At 39.8% G+C, this 18,074-nt stretch overlaps 7 protein-coding genes across 7 annotated transcripts in view; 3 read left to right on the top strand and 4 right to left on the bottom strand.

Moving 5' to 3' along the window:
* The window catches only part of GGS22DRAFT_39146 (ankyrin repeat-containing domain protein), a 1,507-nt gene extending 905 nt beyond the window's left edge, over window positions 1–602 (bottom strand). Inside the window, exons 1-3 of the mRNA XM_047966965.1 lie at window positions 471–602; window positions 359–384; window positions 169–297 (exon numbers count right to left, since the gene is read on the bottom strand). Of these exons, the coding sequence (XP_047816513.1) occupies window positions 169–297; window positions 359–384; window positions 471–525 (210 nt within the window). The 5' untranslated portion in view covers window positions 526–602. The remainder of the gene's footprint in view (window positions 1–168; window positions 298–358; window positions 385–470) is intronic.
* A 62-nt stretch (window positions 603–664) lies between these two features.
* GGS22DRAFT_39203 (WD40 repeat-like protein) lies at window positions 665–2,464 on the top strand. The gene has a single exon (XM_047966967.1). It carries the CDS (start codon window positions 934–936, stop codon window positions 2,383–2,385), a length of 1,452 nt encoding a protein of 483 aa, XP_047816512.1. The 5' UTR covers window positions 665–933; the 3' UTR covers window positions 2,386–2,464.
* On the bottom strand, window positions 2,465–5,054 carry GGS22DRAFT_39151 (P-loop containing nucleoside triphosphate hydrolase protein). The gene is made up of 3 exons (XM_047966966.1): window positions 4,538–5,054; window positions 4,043–4,476; window positions 2,465–3,933 (listed from the first exon to the last, which is right to left on the bottom strand). Exons 1-3 carry the CDS (start codon window positions 4,895–4,897, stop codon window positions 2,544–2,546), a joined length of 2,184 nt encoding a protein of 727 aa, XP_047816511.1. The 5' UTR covers window positions 4,898–5,054; the 3' UTR covers window positions 2,465–2,543.
* A 601-nt stretch (window positions 5,055–5,655) lies between these two features.
* GGS22DRAFT_190657 (uncharacterized protein) lies at window positions 5,656–7,597 on the top strand (the record flags this gene model as incomplete). Its single annotated transcript, XM_047965011.1, has 5 exons — window positions 5,656–5,675; window positions 5,731–6,019; window positions 6,092–6,657; window positions 6,717–6,998; window positions 7,066–7,597. The coding sequence occupies 5 exons, from the start codon at window positions 5,656–5,658 to the stop codon at window positions 7,595–7,597; spliced, it is 1,689 nt and encodes a 562-aa protein (XP_047816510.1).
* An 89-nt stretch (window positions 7,598–7,686) lies between these two features.
* Window positions 7,687–8,563, bottom strand: GGS22DRAFT_39042 (Prefoldin alpha subunit). The gene is made up of 5 exons (XM_047966964.1): window positions 8,426–8,563; window positions 8,188–8,355; window positions 8,013–8,122; window positions 7,836–7,953; window positions 7,687–7,760 (listed from the first exon to the last, which is right to left on the bottom strand). The coding sequence occupies exons 1-5, from the start codon at window positions 8,448–8,450 to the stop codon at window positions 7,711–7,713; spliced, it is 471 nt and encodes a 156-aa protein (XP_047816509.1). The 5' UTR covers window positions 8,451–8,563; the 3' UTR covers window positions 7,687–7,710.
* A 273-nt stretch (window positions 8,564–8,836) lies between these two features.
* Window positions 8,837–12,069, bottom strand: GGS22DRAFT_168459 (CTP synthase). The gene is made up of 12 exons (XM_047962159.1): window positions 11,792–12,069; window positions 11,600–11,608; window positions 11,489–11,535; window positions 11,371–11,426; window positions 11,285–11,309; window positions 11,133–11,230; window positions 10,927–11,075; window positions 10,844–10,851; window positions 10,572–10,763; window positions 10,207–10,522; window positions 9,906–10,067; window positions 8,837–9,720 (listed from the first exon to the last, which is right to left on the bottom strand). Exons 1-12 carry the CDS (start codon window positions 11,838–11,840, stop codon window positions 9,080–9,082), a joined length of 1,752 nt encoding a protein of 583 aa, XP_047816508.1. The 5' UTR covers window positions 11,841–12,069; the 3' UTR covers window positions 8,837–9,079.
* A 195-nt stretch (window positions 12,070–12,264) lies between these two features.
* On the top strand, window positions 12,265–14,851 carry GGS22DRAFT_168456 (tRNA synthetases class II core domain (F)-domain-containing protein). The gene is made up of 9 exons (XM_047962158.1): window positions 12,265–12,847; window positions 12,913–13,294; window positions 13,361–13,439; window positions 13,555–13,659; window positions 13,783–14,058; window positions 14,126–14,192; window positions 14,309–14,341; window positions 14,421–14,499; window positions 14,567–14,851. The coding sequence occupies exons 1-9, from the start codon at window positions 12,466–12,468 to the stop codon at window positions 14,715–14,717; spliced, it is 1,554 nt and encodes a 517-aa protein (XP_047816507.1). The 5' UTR covers window positions 12,265–12,465; the 3' UTR covers window positions 14,718–14,851.
* Window positions 14,852–18,074: the final 3,223 nt, after the last annotated feature.

The raw sequence follows: 18,074 nt of genomic DNA, 5'->3' as shown, positions 1-18,074 counted from the left end.
GCTTGCCATACTTTACACTTGCCGCAATAATTTATGGTTTCCCGCCGGTTTGGGCCTTTAAAATTTTTAAAAATTATTATTTAATTTTTTTTTTTTTTTTTTTTTTTTTTTTTTTTTTTTTTTTTTTTTTTTTACATATCGACAAAGTACATGTAGAGGGTATATTACCTCAACATTTGGATCGAATTCTTTCTGTTGGGTTAACATTAAAACGACGGGGTGGCTGTTTGCAGACGCCGCCCAGTGGATAGGAAGACGACCGTCGTCGTCTTTAAGACGAGATAATTTCGGGTCTGCCTATAAACGCGCTGAGTCACATAGAAACCGTAGGAAGTAGAGTGATATTTCACGAGCTTACATTTAGTAATGACTCGACAACGGTAACTGTGAGGGGATGGTCCTAATCAGCGAGGTATTCTCGAGAGAAGGCCTGGCGGCGGCAAGGAGGATAGAAGATCTATTTTATTTACCTTTACCTTCCCGGGCGGCAGCATGTATAGCATATTTTGACTGATCGGATGACATATCGCCTGTCTAGATAAGTATTACGAGTATAAAAATAAAATATTATATGTACAATAGCTTGTCAAATAGCTATGCGGGAAGTACCTACCTACAGAGACTTATCTGAGTTATCACTACCTAGTAGTAGTACAGTGATGTTCCTCAGTTTTGAGTACTAGGTACTTAGGTACCTAGTATAGTAGGCTAGGTATGAAGTAGGTAGATCCACCATCGAATGCTGGAGCGAACCGCTAGCCACTGGTAGCTTAGTGGAGTAAATCCACTAGGAGCTAGTACCTGTTCAATCATACCTGCTAATTAATAGGTAGTAATTAAATTTCCATTTCTTAACTTTTGCCATCACCATCATCCCCATCGTAGAACGACTCGCATTCTAGTTCTAACTGCGCAGTATAAACCAACGCGACGATGGAAATCGCCCAACCGGATCTGAAGAGTCTAGTTATCGATAATTCTAGGCGATCGAAATCTCTCTTCGTAGATTCATCCGGCGAGTCGGCGCGAAAGAAGCTCAAGCTAACCGTTGACGCGACTGAACCACAACTCGAGAAAGATGCTCTTTCTATTCGCTTCCACTCGGAATACCAACATGTTAAAGAACTGCCACCCGCCCTTGCTTACAAGCAAGCAAGCGCTATGAGTGTCAGGAAGAAGGGAAAGAAGCCGACTTTAAATCAACCACCAGCCGCATCCGAAGATCAGAGGACCCAGAAGCTAATTGAAGGTATCGGCGAATCTTCCAGTAACTCGAACAAGCCTCAGCCAAACTCCAATGCCCTCGTCCACTTACGCAAACCTCCCACAAACTCTTCACAATCATCAAATACCACGTCATCCGAATCCTTAAACGTCGCCCGTGCCCAGGCTGCTCATCAAGTCAAACCTGACTGGCATCCGCCATGGAAGCTCATGAGGGTCATTTCAGGCCATTTAGGCTGGGTTCGAAGCCTTGCTGTCGAACCACACAACCAATGGTTTGCTAGCGGTGCTGGTGACCGGACAATCAAAGTCTGGGACCTTGCGACAGGACGGCTCAGAATCACCCTGACCGGCCACATAGCGGCCGTGCGTGGCCTAGCAGTATCTCCTCGCCACCCCTACCTTTTCTCCTGCGGCGAGGATAAGATGGTTAAATGCTGGGATTTGGAAACGAACAAAGTCATTCGGCACTACCACGGACATCTGAGCGGGGTATGTAGTTTGTCGCTTCATCCTACCCTGGACGTCCTCGTCACGGGCGGGAGAGACGGTGCTTCTAGAGTCTGGGATATGCGCACTCGCAGTAATATTCATGTCTTGTCTGGCCATACCCGATCGGTCACCAACGTTCAGTGCCAGGAGGCCGACCCGCAAGTCATCAGCGCTTCGGAAGACCACACCGTCCGATTATGGGACCTCGCGGCCGGCAAAACGATGGGTGTGCTTACCCATCACAAAACCGGTGTACGCGGTCTCGCCATACACCCCACCGAGTTCACATTCGCCACCGGAAGTAACAATAGCATCAAGCAGTGGAAGTGTCCAGAAGGTGCTTTCATGGGTAACTTCGAAGGTCATAATGCGATAATCAATTCCTTAGCCGTCAACGAGGACGTTCTATTCTCTGGAGGACAAGACGGATCCATGAGCTTTTGGGACTGGAAGTCGGGCCACCGATTCCAGGCATTGGATACCATCGCCCAGCCCGGGTCGCTAAACTGCGAGTCCGCAATTTATAGCTCAACCTTCGACCGCACAGGCCTAAGACTTATCGTTGGTGAAGGAGACAAGACGATCAAGGTGTGGAAACAGGATGAGAAAGCGACGCCGGCAACCCATCCCCTCGAATGGAAGCCAACTTTGGGTAGACGAAAGTATTGAAGGGGTTTTCTAGTATTTAATATGCACAATGCGCACGTAAGGACGGAGGAACTTTTGGTATAAAACGTCAAACACAAACTCATTGTGGGCGGGGGTGAGGATGGCAAATAGGGAATATTCACGTCGTGAACCTCGGCTCTGGTATTATAATTTGTGAACTAGAATGTTATACCCAACGCCCTAATTTCGGGGTCATCTCGGAATGCAAGTTTAATCTCCTCGTCGCCCACGGCAAGCCGAATTTTGCTCGGCCGCTCGGCTCTCTGGCCTTCCAGTATGATTATCCCGGCACCAGTCAAGTCGACGGCGGCAGTACTAATCCCCGCCGGCCTTACAAGCATAGACTCTCCCCTCCGCGTAGTGACGTCCGCCCTAGAACTTCTCTTTGCCGTCCGTTTCAGCAAGCTGACCCGCCGGCTCCCAGCATCTATTATGAGAGCCCGGTTCATCTCTTCCATTATGTCGCCGTATGTGCTATCGGGTAGACCTGTCCGCTCGTTCCTCACAAGCAGGGACGCGAGTACTAGCTTGGAGGCGAACGGAAGGGCGCGCAAGTATTGCTGCAATGGACTCGTGGTCGCTTCGTTGATCGCTCGCTTGACCGTGGAGATGGTGACCTTACCTTTGGGGTTTTTCGGTTTCTCAGCTTCACCTCCTTTTGCTCTTGCTCTCGCTCTCTTGCTCGGCGTCGCTGGATCGGGTTCCGTGGACCTGACGTCGGCTTCAGCTAGCTCTACCGCTCGCCGGCAGATGTCAAGAGCGCGTCGCGCATCGCCGCTCACGGCGGCGACCTTGCGACTAGCAAATTGGACGGCGTCTGGCTCGACAATATTCCCGGGCACTCCTTCAAGCCGTGACTGGATTATCTTCATTAGCTGTTCGTGGTTGTAACCAGGAAATGTGATACGGGTCAGTCCCAGGCGACTGCTGATTTTGTTGCTAAGCGTCCTCTCCGGAAGATCCATCGTATTAGCCACAGCAAGCACAATCAGTCGCGAATGTCTTAACCCCGGCCAGTTGAAGAAATTATACATCACGCTCTGGTTCTTCGTAACAAGCTGGTCTAGCTCATCCATCAAGACGACGCAGGGGACTCGGCGAGGGCTCGGGTTATTGAACTCGCGTTCCAAGAGATCTAGTGCCTGGCTTGGGCTAACGCGCTGTCCCTTCAGGGCCTCCCAGAGCATGGCATACGATTGGTGCGGATCAGTTATTTTCATCCCATTGATTTCGACGAAGATAAAGTCATCGAGCTCATCAGATCGCACTGCTTCGTCCAATTTTGACACCACTTCTCGTACAGTAGCTGTCTTCCCAGTTCCTGGTGTGCCGGATATATAAATACACGCGCCCGACCCGTCAGTAATAGCAGCTTCGAGATGTGAGTATACTAAGGAGAACTCAGACTCTCGGCAAGGTAAACTACTGGGAACTGATGCAACATGCAATTGGGCCCTTGCGATCTGAAAGGGGGATGCCTGGTGGTAACTCGGGGAAAGGGTACGGGTGGCAAGCGGAGTGAATTCCAATGCCTTTTTCACCACGACCCTAACGTTTGAGGTTAGTGGATTCGGTTATACCAAATAGGCCACGATTTTTTATTTTTATTTTTTAGAGAAAGGGGGGGGGTAGTAGAACCAATGAGGTTGGTACTTACCTTCGATTAGAAGGCGTCACTACCCGTGTTTGTTTTTGTCGTTTCCTTGGGGTGGTTACCGTTCGACGAACAGCGTCATCGGAATAATAATCATCATCCTGTCCAGGCCGAGTAGCAACATAGTCAGCTTCTAAAGGGGCATCATGTTTGCGCTTCCTCGTCGATCTCGTGTTGCTTTGCACCAGTTCTAGCAAGTCATCTATATCCTCTTTATTTGAGTAAACGTCTTCCCATACGAATTCGTCAGTGTACGTGGAAGTCCTCGTGTTGCACCCTCTCCTACAGATGAAGGTCTTATTGTAGCCTGGTGAGCTACGAGGGACCTTGCTATTAGGATACCTCCGGAGAAACTCATGCTGGGACATAACCACAGCCCTGCCATTGATGGAAGCTAAGGGATTCACATCAGAAGATGGTGTAATATAAAGTTCGTTCTTATCTCAAGTTGGTTAGCAAGGCATACAAATATTGCAAAGGTACTCATCAAGAACTAACCGGGAGGAAGTCCTTTCTTTTCCGGTCACTGTTCCGGATTTCCTTCTCGGTTGAGAACCACAGAAAATTAGCGGCCTTGTCCCCGTCATCGTCGGTTTCACGGAAGCCGGCGACGATAGCTACCCATGCCTCATTCGAACCCTCCGCTTTCAACAGAACGCAATCACCGATATAGCATTCAAAAGTACCCATGCGGGCGCCGATGATGTCGTGCTGGTCATTTCTCTTCCTCTTGGTGGCCGAGTCAGGGGTCTGGGCTTGTCGGTAAACCCATTCCCAAGGGTGGTCATCGATGCCAAGCTCATCATCGGAGTCATCGCGAGCAACCCCGGTGACAGCGGTTGAAGAACGACGACCCATCTGGCATCACTAGTTAGAGAGAAGTAAAGGGAAGACTTAGAGATCAATTAAACAATTTTTTGTTGATCCAATTAGTAGAGCTCGAATGTAGCAACAAGAAAAGATAGTACATAGAGCTAGAGGAAGATGATGTTGCTATGTACCTAGGTAGTGAACTTTGTAGGTAGAGGCAATAGACAGCACGGCACGCGTGGAATGCGAAATACGCGATATGGATTTCCACGAGGTCACGTGTGCAACACGACCCATTATGATGTAAGTACTGCATATATACATATTATGCACCTAGGTAATAATGTAACTATACGTATGTGTAACTTACCCACATCTACTCCTACTAGGTAGCTTACCTTCCCAAGGTGAGAGCAGTCAAGAAGGGCAGTTACTATAATAATGTATACTTAGAACGAGGTAGTTTCTAACGATTTACATACATATCCAATGGTTAACTACCTACATATACTAGGTACCGGTATCTACTACCTTTCTTATGTAGGTATCTCTCTAGAAAAATGCCTGGGACCTGGCAACCTGGGTATCCAGATGAAAATACAGACACCAGACGAACGAGACACCATAACCACCGGGTACCGATAAAGGGTGCAAACACTCATCCATTCTTTTCATATTCCTTACACATCTTCCTTTTATCCTAGGAATGTCCCAACCCTTCCCCGGAATATCTTTTCTCATCCATCAAAGATCCTGCCACTGGGATACCAAATCGCCAGAACCTGTACTTACCCAGTCTCGCCAGCATGGAATCACTAATAGACATGTATGTTCCTTTCATTCTTTTGTTTAGATCGACCCATAGCTCACCTTATTGCCAGTGACTCTCCGTCATCAAAAGACAAGCACCTCACCAATAATAACAAGAGCAAACCTTCTTTGGATCTTCTCCTCGAGGGCTCGGATAATGACGAGCTTGCACTTCGAGACTGTCCTGTTCTCACTACCACTACATCTTTGACATCTGCACCATTCCATTCGATAAACAATGGTCCTGAAACAACTGGCTTGCCAACACCGTTGAGTCTTCCCGAACCCGATCCGATCCATGTTCTACGAAATACAGTAACAGCCACAGACAGTAACACCCGTGGTAGCGAACAAGCGCAGGTACGTACTTCGTTGAAAGCAGCTCCAAATGGCACCAGCTAATGTGTATTTGCTGCCTTCTTAACTCCTTAGGCAAACTTTATCATCTCACAAACTCCCGAGGCAGCTTCCGGAGTAATTGAGGCTGTGCACAAGGAGCTGTCCCGGGCAAATGGTGGTCGTGGACTCGAGATTCGCAAGGCACAGGAAAGCGCATACTTGCGCATCGTCGCACCTTCAAAGAACGTCGCTGAAATGATTAGCGCGGCTCAAGATGTGGCCGATGAACTAATCTCCAACGAGTCTTCTCGAGCACCAGGCATTTTTCAAGAGCCTCCAACTAAAGTCGACAATGCCTGCCGAGTTGTTCTAGATGTCAATGAGGAATCTGGGGAAGTACGACCGAAGCTACAGCAAGGACAAGGAGCCGCTTCTAGCACAGACGTTGCCGAAAATTTTGATGAGTACGCGGCGAAGCTAAACGATCGTGTATGCGCGGGACTGAAGAAGGCCGGCCGACTCCCTTTATCATTGACGCTAAGGGTCCACTTTGGCAACTGTATGCTAAAAACGTACCCGCAAGGCAAGGAAGTTTATGAGTACCGTGACTTCTGTGCCATGATGAGAAACCCCCGTGCCTCAGCATGGTTAAAGACATCGTCAGTGCTCAGATAGTTGAGGTTGTAGAACTTATTTGGTATGGCTAACACTTAACCAGGATTGGCAATGAAACACTTGCTAAAAGAGTATTGGACTTTATCAGAAACGACCCTAGAAGTCCATTTCTTCCTACTGGTAACCAGTTGGGCTCGCCAGCGAATGTCTTACCAGAATACGCCTTTGAGGCAAGATCGCAACGGACGAAATTCGACATGGCCATCAAAAAGAGAACTAGAGGGAATACAAGAAATAGAGCCTCTTTCCAATCGTACCACATAACGGCGTGTGGGGTGGACGCCACCTTTGCCGAGCTTGACATTCTCAACCAAAGCCTAGGAAGGTAAGTCTATAACATACCTAGTATGGATAGTTATCCGGTACATTGCGTGATCTAACAACAACGCTAGAAACCTCGATTGGAAACTGGAGGCAGTGAATGAGGATAAGAGTGCAAAAACCTTTCCGGAAGTTGACAAGTACCTGCGAACAGCCAATATCGAGCTAGTGAACCTGGATCGACCTCACGACCTCGACGTCTACCCACGCGTCAAACTCGAGCCGATCAACTCGGTCGCGGCAAAGATCAAAGACGTCGCGGTCAAGACTTTGTATCGCTTCAGATGGAAGGAGACGTCATATACTATCGAGGTGGCAGTTAATCATCGATGGAATAGCATCGCTGCCATGACAGCGGAAAGTCTGCCGACCATTGACGTTGGGGTTAGCGTGTTTGGGCAGGATTGGGATTCAGAGGAAGAGTCCGCAGGCAACATATGGGGCGACGAACTCCAACATCTACTCGAAGCCGGGAATGGTCATGTGACATCTACAGGCGTCCAAAGGGTTGACAATTTCATACAGGTCATAAGGGATATTCGCAATACCATCGATCCCATCTTCCAGAACCGATCGGGCGAAAATGGGGCCACAGGATATTAGGAAAGAATTTGCTAGGGCAGTGTCTACATGTTCACAGCTTAGCGTCAGGGACTTCTTATTAGGGGGCCTAATAGCTACCGAGGCTAACCTTTGAACTCACTACTCCTCCGCTTCTACGGTGGCGGTGTTTGTTGGGCTCCGCTGACCATCTTCTGCCTCAATACTAATGATAGTAATCGTGTTAGCTACCAACGACGAAAAATAGCCAATAAACTAGAGGGACATGGACAGACAGTACCTTCCTCAACAACACGGACGTTGTTTGTTTTTGCTTGCACGATCGCTTCTAGATCCTTGATGCTCGCACCAACCTCTCCCACCTTATTTTCGTAGAAGCCCGCTGCCGATTTAACCTCCTAGACATCTAAGTTAACATCATCCTAGTATATATGACTAGGGAATGCATGATTTTCACCTTTTCGACATAGAAACCAGTGCCTATATCAACTACGACATGGGACGCGCTTGACAGCGACCCACGTACGTAGAGCGAGTTGGTAAGGGGGACAAGGATCGCGTTGTTCTCTGTCATCTCTCAGATCACTAATTCAATTTTCCAATGCGTCGGGACGCGCGGGGTGTAAACGTACCCCGAAGAGCAGGCGACTTGTTCTTGTCTTGAACACAACGCAGACAGTCTCGAAACTTAGCTTGTGCGGCGTGTAGCTGGGCGAAAGAGGACGTTAGGTGTTCGAGTTCCTCGTCTAGCTGCTTTTTGACCTGGCTGAGTTGCTGGGCACTCAGACTGTCGAGGTTAACTATTCGCGGAAAGATATGTTAGCTAGTCCATAGAAGATGGCAATAGATCGGCGGCGAGGGTAGGCACACTAGTTTCATTGTTACTACTAGCCATTGTGCATAGAGAAGCCGAATATGAATACCGTTCTACAGTTGCAGATATCTAGCAGTTTAAAGAACAGTGGCACGTTTTGGTTTTGGGTTTTTGGGTTAGTTTTTTTTTTTTGGGGGGGGGGGGAGGGGGGGGGGAGGTAAGGAAAAGAAAGTCAAGATAGTATTGAAGCTAATATGTAGATATATTATGCATGCGGGAATGTGGGGGTTATGCTAATTACCCGGGCTTTAAACATGGCAAATTCCAAGTTCTGTAACTAAGGTACTAGGTACTAGTACCTAGTAGTGCCAACACTGTGACATCATGGATACCTAGTACCTACCTATTATGTAATCATTTTAAAATGCCACTTCTTAGAGTGGTCCAAGTTACCTAGTACCTATTCATTTATTAGATTTGACTTATTAATTCCCTATTTGCATTACTAGCTAAAAGGCATAATAAGGTTAGCAAAAACTATCTCGAATTGAGTACGAGTTTCGAGACGTTTGACCCAAATATGCAATTATTATCCACTTTAGCTCTATAGCCAGAAGGCAGGTAAAGTCCCTTCTTCTCCCCGAACAAGGAATATGCCTGGTCTAATAAGTCTCATATATGTCCATTGTCGGCTTGTAACATATATCTTTTCAGAAATGGACGCTCTCGTCTATTCCGTTAACAAGCTTACCGGTGTGCCCCTGTTGCCGGATTTCCTGTATAACCTGGTCGAGGCAGCCCGTAGTGGCGGCTATAAAGCCGAGATATGTAGGTGAGGGACCCAGAACACGGGAAGTAAACTCGGGGTGTGCCTGAACTCCAACGAAGAAGGGATGTTCCTTCAACTCAACCACCTCCATACGCTTGCCTGTTTCATCCTTTCCTATGAAATTGAGACCGGCCTTCTCGAGCTCTTCCACGTAGTCGGGGTTAACTTCGTAACGGTGCCGATGTCGCTCATCCATCCCGTCGACATCTCCGTATAATGCCCGGAGCTTACTCCACTCACTCCCGGGTTGGAAATGAGTTGTCTTCGTGCCGAGTCGCATTGTACCACCCATTATCTCCTTTGATCCTTCCGGCATGAATATGATAACCGGATGCTCGGCCTGGGCGTCAAACTCTGCCGAGGTTGCATTCTTATAGCCGCAGAGATTTTGCGCGGCTTCAATAACGGCGACTTGCATTCCAAGGCAAATACCCAGGTAAGGAATTTTACATTCACGAGCCCATTTAGCTGCCTTGACCATCCCTGGAACGCCTCTACCGCCAAATCCCCCTGGGCAGATGCCTTCGTCGATGATTAGCTGCAAGCACACAGGAGAGGAGGAGGGGGAGCGGGAAGAAGTGTGAATATGTGTGATGTGCAAGCCATATCTCGAAAATGGCATTCCGACACACACATAGTCATCCAACCATCTAATGATATCGGGGTGGCAAATTGGATATAAGGGACGACGAGTTGATGATACTTACATCCAGAAGCAATGGTTAGTTGCGACCAAGCCTTGTGATAAGTGGTGGGGTCGCTCTGTAAAGTGGCATCTTCCAAATGCTCTGCGTCAATCCAAGCTAAGTTCAATTTCCGATTGCACCTCATTGCTGAGTGTTCTAGCGCTTTGATTACGGAAAGATAGCCTATACACATTCCAGGTTATTTACTGCCATTCTGAAAACACCTCGCGGGTAGAAGACAAGTTCTGGGAATGGGGCCTTCAAAACGTCGTAGAATTACCGTCGTTTCAAGTTATGGGAAGGAGGGTGGGGGTATACATACTATCGGGTAGTGCAATGTATTTGCCAACCAGGGCGATGTTCACGGGCTCTAGATATGGTTTCGAAACAACAGTCTTCTTCCATAGTTGCCACAAATTTTCACCTTTGTTGATCATTGTTGACGGGAGAGATAGCTCATCTAGCATCAGGGCCTCTCGTAAACGGTCAAGTAATCCCTGATCTTCGAGTAGAAGTGGTACCTGATAAATAGTTTCTATATCTCGAACCGTAAGAACTTGCTTGAACTCCACTTGACAGCTCCGGGCTATCTTCTGGGTCGTAACCTCGTCAAGAGCACGTTCGCAGCGACAAGCAATCTACACGAGACATTAGCTATCGGTTTTTTAATATTTCCGGTGTACTAACTAAGTCCGGTATTAAGCCTGCGCTTCGCATCTGCTTGATGGCGTGCTGGGTTGGTTTTGTTTTTTCTTCCCCATGTATGATGGGGACATAAGACACATGGATATTGACAAGATTTCCTTTGCCGACCTTGTATCTGAATTGGGTCAATGCCTCGACGAAGGGCATGCTCTCAATATCGCCTACGGTACCACCCTATCCAGTGACAGTTAGGTTTTAAGTGAGCCCCAAAAAGTATCAATGGGGTATTCAAATAGAAGCATATGGGAACATACTAGTTCAACTGTAGCGTTATACAAGTTAGCAGCAGCCAATAAATAATATTTGGAAAGGAAGCAAGAGAACTAAGCATACGTACTAATGCAGACATCGGGCTCTTCGCCACTGTCATCGACGGGTATCTTCGCTACGCGCTGGATCCAGTCCTGAATAGCATCTGTGATATGAGGTACGACCTGAACGGTACGGCCAATGTAGTCACCCTTCCGTTCTCGTTCAATCACGGCTCTTTACCGGCTTCCATGTTAGCGCTGACCAAAAGTGGTATTCAACGAGGAAGCTAACTTGTAGATCTTGCCAGTCGTGATATTGTTTTCGTTGGTAAGATTGAGATTGAGATAACGTTCATAGTTTCCTAGGTCGAGATCGGATTCGCCCCCATCCTGGCTTTCTTTAGTATGACTGCAAGCTACAGCTTAACAGGTACGATGAATCACCTTGAGAACAAAGCATTCGCCATGTCTAAGACAAGCAATACGAATTAATTTTGCAATCTACACACAGTCTTAGGTATCTCACCTACTCGAGGGGACCTAGCGTGCCGGCATCTACGTTAAGATATGGGTCAATCTTAATTGCCTAGAGTCGATGTGGTTAATAAATACACATTGTATTCCAACAATAGGAATTCATTGACATACCGTAACTTTAAGACCAGTTGTCTTAAGTAAAAGTCCGGAAGAAGATGCTTAACAGAAAATTTTAGCTGACTATAAAAGACTCGGGTAGCTTTATTTCTTTGCTAGACATACCTATGATGCCTGTATAAGTCCAAGTTAGCGACTAGAACATAGCTAAAAGGCGCTTTACAACAGGCCAGAAGTGAAATGTGACAATAGGAAAACAGATCTGACTATCGAACCAACTTGCAATGACCGCTCTGCAGTGACACATAGCATTGCATGACATCATAAGAATCGTAAGTGTAAGCAAAATCGTCGTACCTTTTCCAATGCCACTAATGACACCGCCGCTGACCAAAACGTACTTCATCCTGCTGACGACTTGTGACGAAATCTGGAGTTGATAGGTACGGCACCCGTGCCGAATACGGGCAAAAGTGCGTCTACGAGAATCCTATATATTTAAGGGAATTGGTGAGGCTAGATATAAACAAAGGGTAATAAGATAGAATGGAGGAGATCTGTAAATTTGAAGTCCCCAGAACAAGCAAACCGAAGAATTTGAAATTCTTACACGATTAAGAAAATAGGAAAAAAAGTTTACTGAATTGATCTATGTAAACTATGACAACCCCACTACTGATTAGACAACTTGATTCTATTTTGGGAAGGCGGTGAAAGATTAAGCTTATCTGATACACACTTAAGCTTTGGACATTGACTTATCAAGATACGTACTTTAGAGGGGCACAGGCAGACCCTTGTCTTTACCTAAGCTTCCATTTGTTTTTGGTTTTTTTTTTCCCCTTAAGATGGAGGGGAAGGAGGGGTGCTCTTAATTGACAAGTGTGACTCAAGCTTTGCCAACATCGAACAGCTACATATGCGACATAACCGAAACAACTTTAATAATATGCAACTCTTATACTGACAAGTAGAACAACGCAACAACAACGCATGAAAAGTATAATAACAGTTCTTTTTCACAATCGAGAATGGAGTCCTCGACGGTGAGCCCATCTCCTTACGGGGACCTCACTAGCCACATACTCCGATCTCTTGATAAATCTTCGCCCCTGCTATCCGCCGCTGCCTTCCCAACCGCCAGCTTCGTCGAAGTGAAAGCATCTCTGGATCGATTAGCCTCACGAGAAATGGTCGTGTACGATACTATAGAAAGAGAAGAGGCTATACTAGAATCCGAGGGCGAGCAGATCGCTGCTGATGGTAGTCATGAGGCCCGCATATTCAGTGCCTTACGTGCTGCCGTCGATGGTCTCACCATCCAGGATCTAGAGAAGACCATCGGGGACAAGAACGTTGTTAAGATAGGACAAGGAAGGGCATTCAAGGAGAAGTGGATATCCAAGACTAAAGGTGCGTATAGAGACGATCTTGTACAAAATTCGGCGCGGGGACTAACCGACAAATTTTAACTGAAGACGGCAAGTTCAAGGCAGCAATGGACTCAATACGAGATACAACCAAGGAGCAGTTGCAGACCATTAAGGATACACGAACATATCCGGACGCAAAACTACTGGCTGACCTGAAAAAACGAAAGCTTATCAGGATGCAGAAGATCATCAGCTTCAAAATTCACAAGGGTGCCAAATTCGCGCTCAAGATCCCCGAGGAAGCTACGGATCTAACCGCTGATATGATTGCTACCGGCTCGTGGAGGACGGCCACATTTAAGCCTTACAATTTCAAGGCTTCAGGAGCAGATCAGCACTCAGGTGCATTGCATCCGCTCAACAAGGTCCGTGCCGAATTTAGGCAAATATTCTTTGAGATGGGATTCGAGGAGATGCCCACTGATAAGTAAGTTCTCAATATTAAGAATTGCATTTATCTATATTCATTAACTAACCTACACTTCTATCCCAGGTTCGTTGAGTCGGGCTTCTGGAACTTCGACGCTCTCTTCGTTCCACAGCAACATCCAGCTCGTGACCTACAAGATACTGTATGTCACATTAACTTTTATCTTCACCCATACTTTATCTTGCCATTTATTTCACTGGATCTCGTATTAATCGCCGCTGTTAAAAAAGTACCTTTCTAACCTATTTTTGTGATAGTTCTATATTTCTGACCCAGACGCCGCCGAGATACCACGAGCAACGTCGCTCGAGGACGAAAAGGACTACGGTGCCTATTGGGAAAACGTGAAGGCGGTTCATCAGGTGGGTACTTAAACTAATTGGTTACGCTTGACAGTCTACCTTGCATGCCCAGCGAACATCCCTCCAATTCGTACACATCTTTCATTCAACCAAGCAGGATATTCTAACTTCAGCCGGGGACAGAATGGCAAGTATGGCTCGATCGGCTACCGTTATCCTTGGTCGGGTGATGAATCCTTACGACTCGTACTTCGTACCCACACGACAGCTATCAGCGCAAACATGCTACATAAATTAGCATCAGGGAAGGGACCGGATGGACGCCCACCTCCGGCCCGTTATTTTTCCATCGACCGAGTGTTCCGTAACGAGAGCGTTGATGCAACGCATCTTGCCGAGTTTCACCAAGTCGAAGGAGTCATTGCTGACAGAGATCTAACTTTGGGCGGGCTTATGGAGGTAAGGATAGATGTTATAGATCAATGTTTTACCCATAGCAAATGAAATTATAGCTAACTATTTTTAGTTCATGGATATCTTCTTTGGCAAGATGGGCATAACTGACCTCAAGTACAAGCCAGCATATAACCCTTGTACGTAACCTTTGAAATATCCCTTCCACTGCCCAATCACTTTTATAATTTTGGGAGTAATCACGTCCTCCAACCCACCTTTATTACGTGATAGTTGAAATACTAATATCTCATAGACACCGAACCCAGCATGGAGATTTTCTCGTACCGTACGTACTCCCTCATGATTAATGTTCTCATGTTATACAACTTATAAACCTTGAGTTTGTTCTAACCGTTTGACACTAGATAAGGGCCTTGGTAAGCTCATTGAGATAGGAAACAGCGGTATGTTCCGCCCAGAAATGTTAGAAGCAATGGGCTTTCCGTAAGTAATTCAAATTGTTACGTTAAAACGACTGCCATAAATTATTCATTATTAACTTATTTAACAGGAAAGATACACGTGTATACGGATGGGGTCTTTCGTTGGAACGGCCAACGATGATTAAGTACGGAATTTCTAATATTCGCGAGTTATTAGGTCATAAAGTGGACTTGAATTTCGTTCAAAGCAGCGCAGCTGTACGGTTAAATAAAGATTAAACGATATGCCCGAAGTTTACTAGGGTTCTTGTCTCGGAGTGGAAATAAAACTTTTGCCCGATTAAGACTAGTGAATTACTTAAGTAAGAAATAAGAAAATGGAGGACCCCCTGGTTGGGGGTTACAATAACCCGAGTTTTAGGAGACCTCCGAGGTTTAACCGTTACTCACTTTGCTCCATCCGAAGGTTCGATTTCTCGATTCGTTTATTCGTTTAAATCTTTTTATATCGTTTCGTTTTCGTAAAAGCGTTTAATTAACTGTTCTCATATTATTAATATTAAAATAACCCCCCCCCCCTTTTTCGAACCCGTATTTTATTGTTTTTTCCCGGATTTAATTTTAATTTTTCGATTTTTTTTTATTAACTTCGTTATAAACTTTTATAAATTTTTAACGATTTTTTAATTTTTTTTTAAATTTTTTTTATAATTAATTATTTAAATTTAAATGTAATTTTTTAATTATATAAATAATTAAATATTTTTAAATTAAATTAAAAATTTAATTTTTAATTTAATTAAATTAATTTAATTAAATAATTTAAATTTTTATATAAATTAATTAATTAATCGATTAATTAAATAATTAATTGAAAATTAATTATTTAAGTTTTTTTTTTAAATTAAATTAAACATTTAATTTAATAATAATTTTAATAAAATTTATAAAATAATAACGAATTTTTAATATTAATTATTATTTTATAAAAATATACGTATAAATTATATAAATTTTATTTAAATTTAATAAATAATTTTTTATTATTTTATTTAATAATATATACATTATATAATATATATATAATTAACGTATTTATATAATAATTTTATTATATCGATTAAAACGTAATATTATTTTTTTAAATTAAATAAAACTTTTAAATTTTAAAAATTTAAAAAAAAAATAATTAAAAAATATTTTTTAAAAAATTATAAAAAATAATAATAAATAATTTATAAAAAGTTATTATAAATTAAAAAAAGTTAATAAATTAATTAATTACCGAAAATATTAAGTTTTATTACGTATTTAAAATTTTTTATTTATTCGAATTAAATTTTTATATAACGATTTATAAAATAATTTATAATATAAATATCGAATTTAATAATTACGCGTTATATAATAATCGTTTTTAAATAATAAAAAATTAAATTAATTTTATAAAAAAAACTTTTATAATTAAAATTAAAAAAATTTATAAAATATAAAATAAAAATTTAACGTAATTTAAATAATTTATAAATTAAAAATTTATATTATAAAATCCCGTTTTTAATTTATAATAAATAAAAATAATAACCGTATATAAAAAAAATAATTATTTATTAAATTTATATATTACGAATTTTAAACGTAAATAAAAAGTTAAAATTAATTAATTAAAATTTATTAAAAAAAATAAATTAAATTAATTATTATTAATAATAAATAATAAGTTAAAAATTAATAACGAAAATTTCGATTTATTATTTAATTTTTCATTTAATTTAAATTTAAATTTATTTAATAATAATTTATTAAATTTTAATAATAATATTAAAAAACATTATAAATATAAATTTATAAAAAAATCATAAAAAAAAAATTAAATAAAATATAAATTTAATTAAAAATATTTTAACTTTTTCATTAATAAAAAAAATTATTTAAAAAATTAAAATAATTAATAAATATATTATAAAATATTAATATTAACGTTAAAAAAAATTAATTTTTAAAATTACATAAACTTTACGATATTTAATAAATTAAAAATTATTAAAATTTTAACACGTATTTATTAATAAATTCCGTTAAACTTTATTATTAAAATAAAAAAAAATATAAAAATGTTAAAAATTTTTAAACGAATTTATATTTCCACCGAAAAAACTTATTAATAAAACTTATAAAATACATTTTTTAAATATAAATATAATAATAAAAATTTTATTAAATATTTATTAAAATAATAATTAACCGTACGAATAATTAAAAATGCGGGAATAAAATTAAAAAATAAATAAAAAATTATTATATTTTTTATTAATTACGATAAAAAAATTAAAAATTAAATATAAATAATTTAAAAATTATTTCGAAATAAAAAATATATAATAATTTTTAAAATTATAAATAACTTCGTTAATAAATTTAAAAATAAAGTTAATAAAAATAATAATTATAATAATTATAATAAAAAAAAACGTTAATTTTATTTAAAATAAAAATAAACTTAATAAAAAACCGAAAAAATTTACCGATAAATTATTTTAAAATACGAAAAAGGATTATTTTATTATAAATATAAAAAATATAATTATTTTTAAAAAAATTACTTAAAATAAAATAACCGTAATTAAAAAAGTAAAAATAACGTTAATAATTTAATAAATATAATTTAAAAATTAATATACATTTTTTAATTTTCGAAAAAATTTATATAATATATTTAAAAAAATAACGTAATATATAATATAAAAATAAATTAAATTAACTTAAATATAATAATTTAATATTATAATACGGTTCGATTTAATTAAAATTTAAATTATAATTTATTAATTTAATAAATTTTTAAAAAAGTTTTAACATTTAATAATTTATTTATTATTTATATATTAAATAATATAAAAAATAATAAACGTTTTAATATAAAAAATAAACTTTTATACGATATTAACGTAAACGTTTATATTATAAACGATGTAAATAATTTTATTAACGGTATAATTATTAATATAAAAAGTAAAAATTAAATAATTAATATTAATAAAAATTTAATGTTTATTACGAAAATAAAAACGAATATTTTTAAGTTTAAAAAACGTGATAATAAATATAATATTTTATATTTATATTACATGTTATACGTAATTAATTTTCTTTTAAAAATTTTTTTCGGTAAGTTTTTTTATAAAATTAATGGTTAAATAAATCGAAATTTTATTATTAATTTTAATAATATAATATTAATAATATTTAACGTTAAAAAACGTAACTTTTTTTTTTAATAATATAAAAAAAAAAACTCGAAATAACTTTTTTTTTAATTAATAAAATTATAAATTAAAATTAATAATTAATAAAATAAAAAATGTAAAAATTTTTTAATGAAAATTATACTTAATAATTTATTAAACGAAATAAAAAATAAATTAATTTTTTAATATTATTATTTATATTATTTTAATATTAAAAAATTAAAATAAATCGTTAAACGTATAATAAAAATAAATTTAAAAATATTTAACATTTTAAATTTATTATATTTCGCATGTAATTAAACGAAAATTATAAAAATTTTATTAAAAAATTTTTAAAAACGAATAAAATATATTAACGAAATTATTTAATATAACTTTAACGAAT

Source organism: Annulohypoxylon maeteangense (genome assembly GCF_022496945.1).
Source record: "Annulohypoxylon maeteangense strain CBS 123835 unplaced genomic scaffold GGS22scaffold_14, whole genome shotgun sequence".
NCBI classification, from domain to species: Eukaryota; Fungi; Ascomycota; class Sordariomycetes; order Xylariales; family Hypoxylaceae; genus Annulohypoxylon; species Annulohypoxylon maeteangense.
This window is presented reverse-complemented; position numbering and strand designations above follow the sequence as displayed.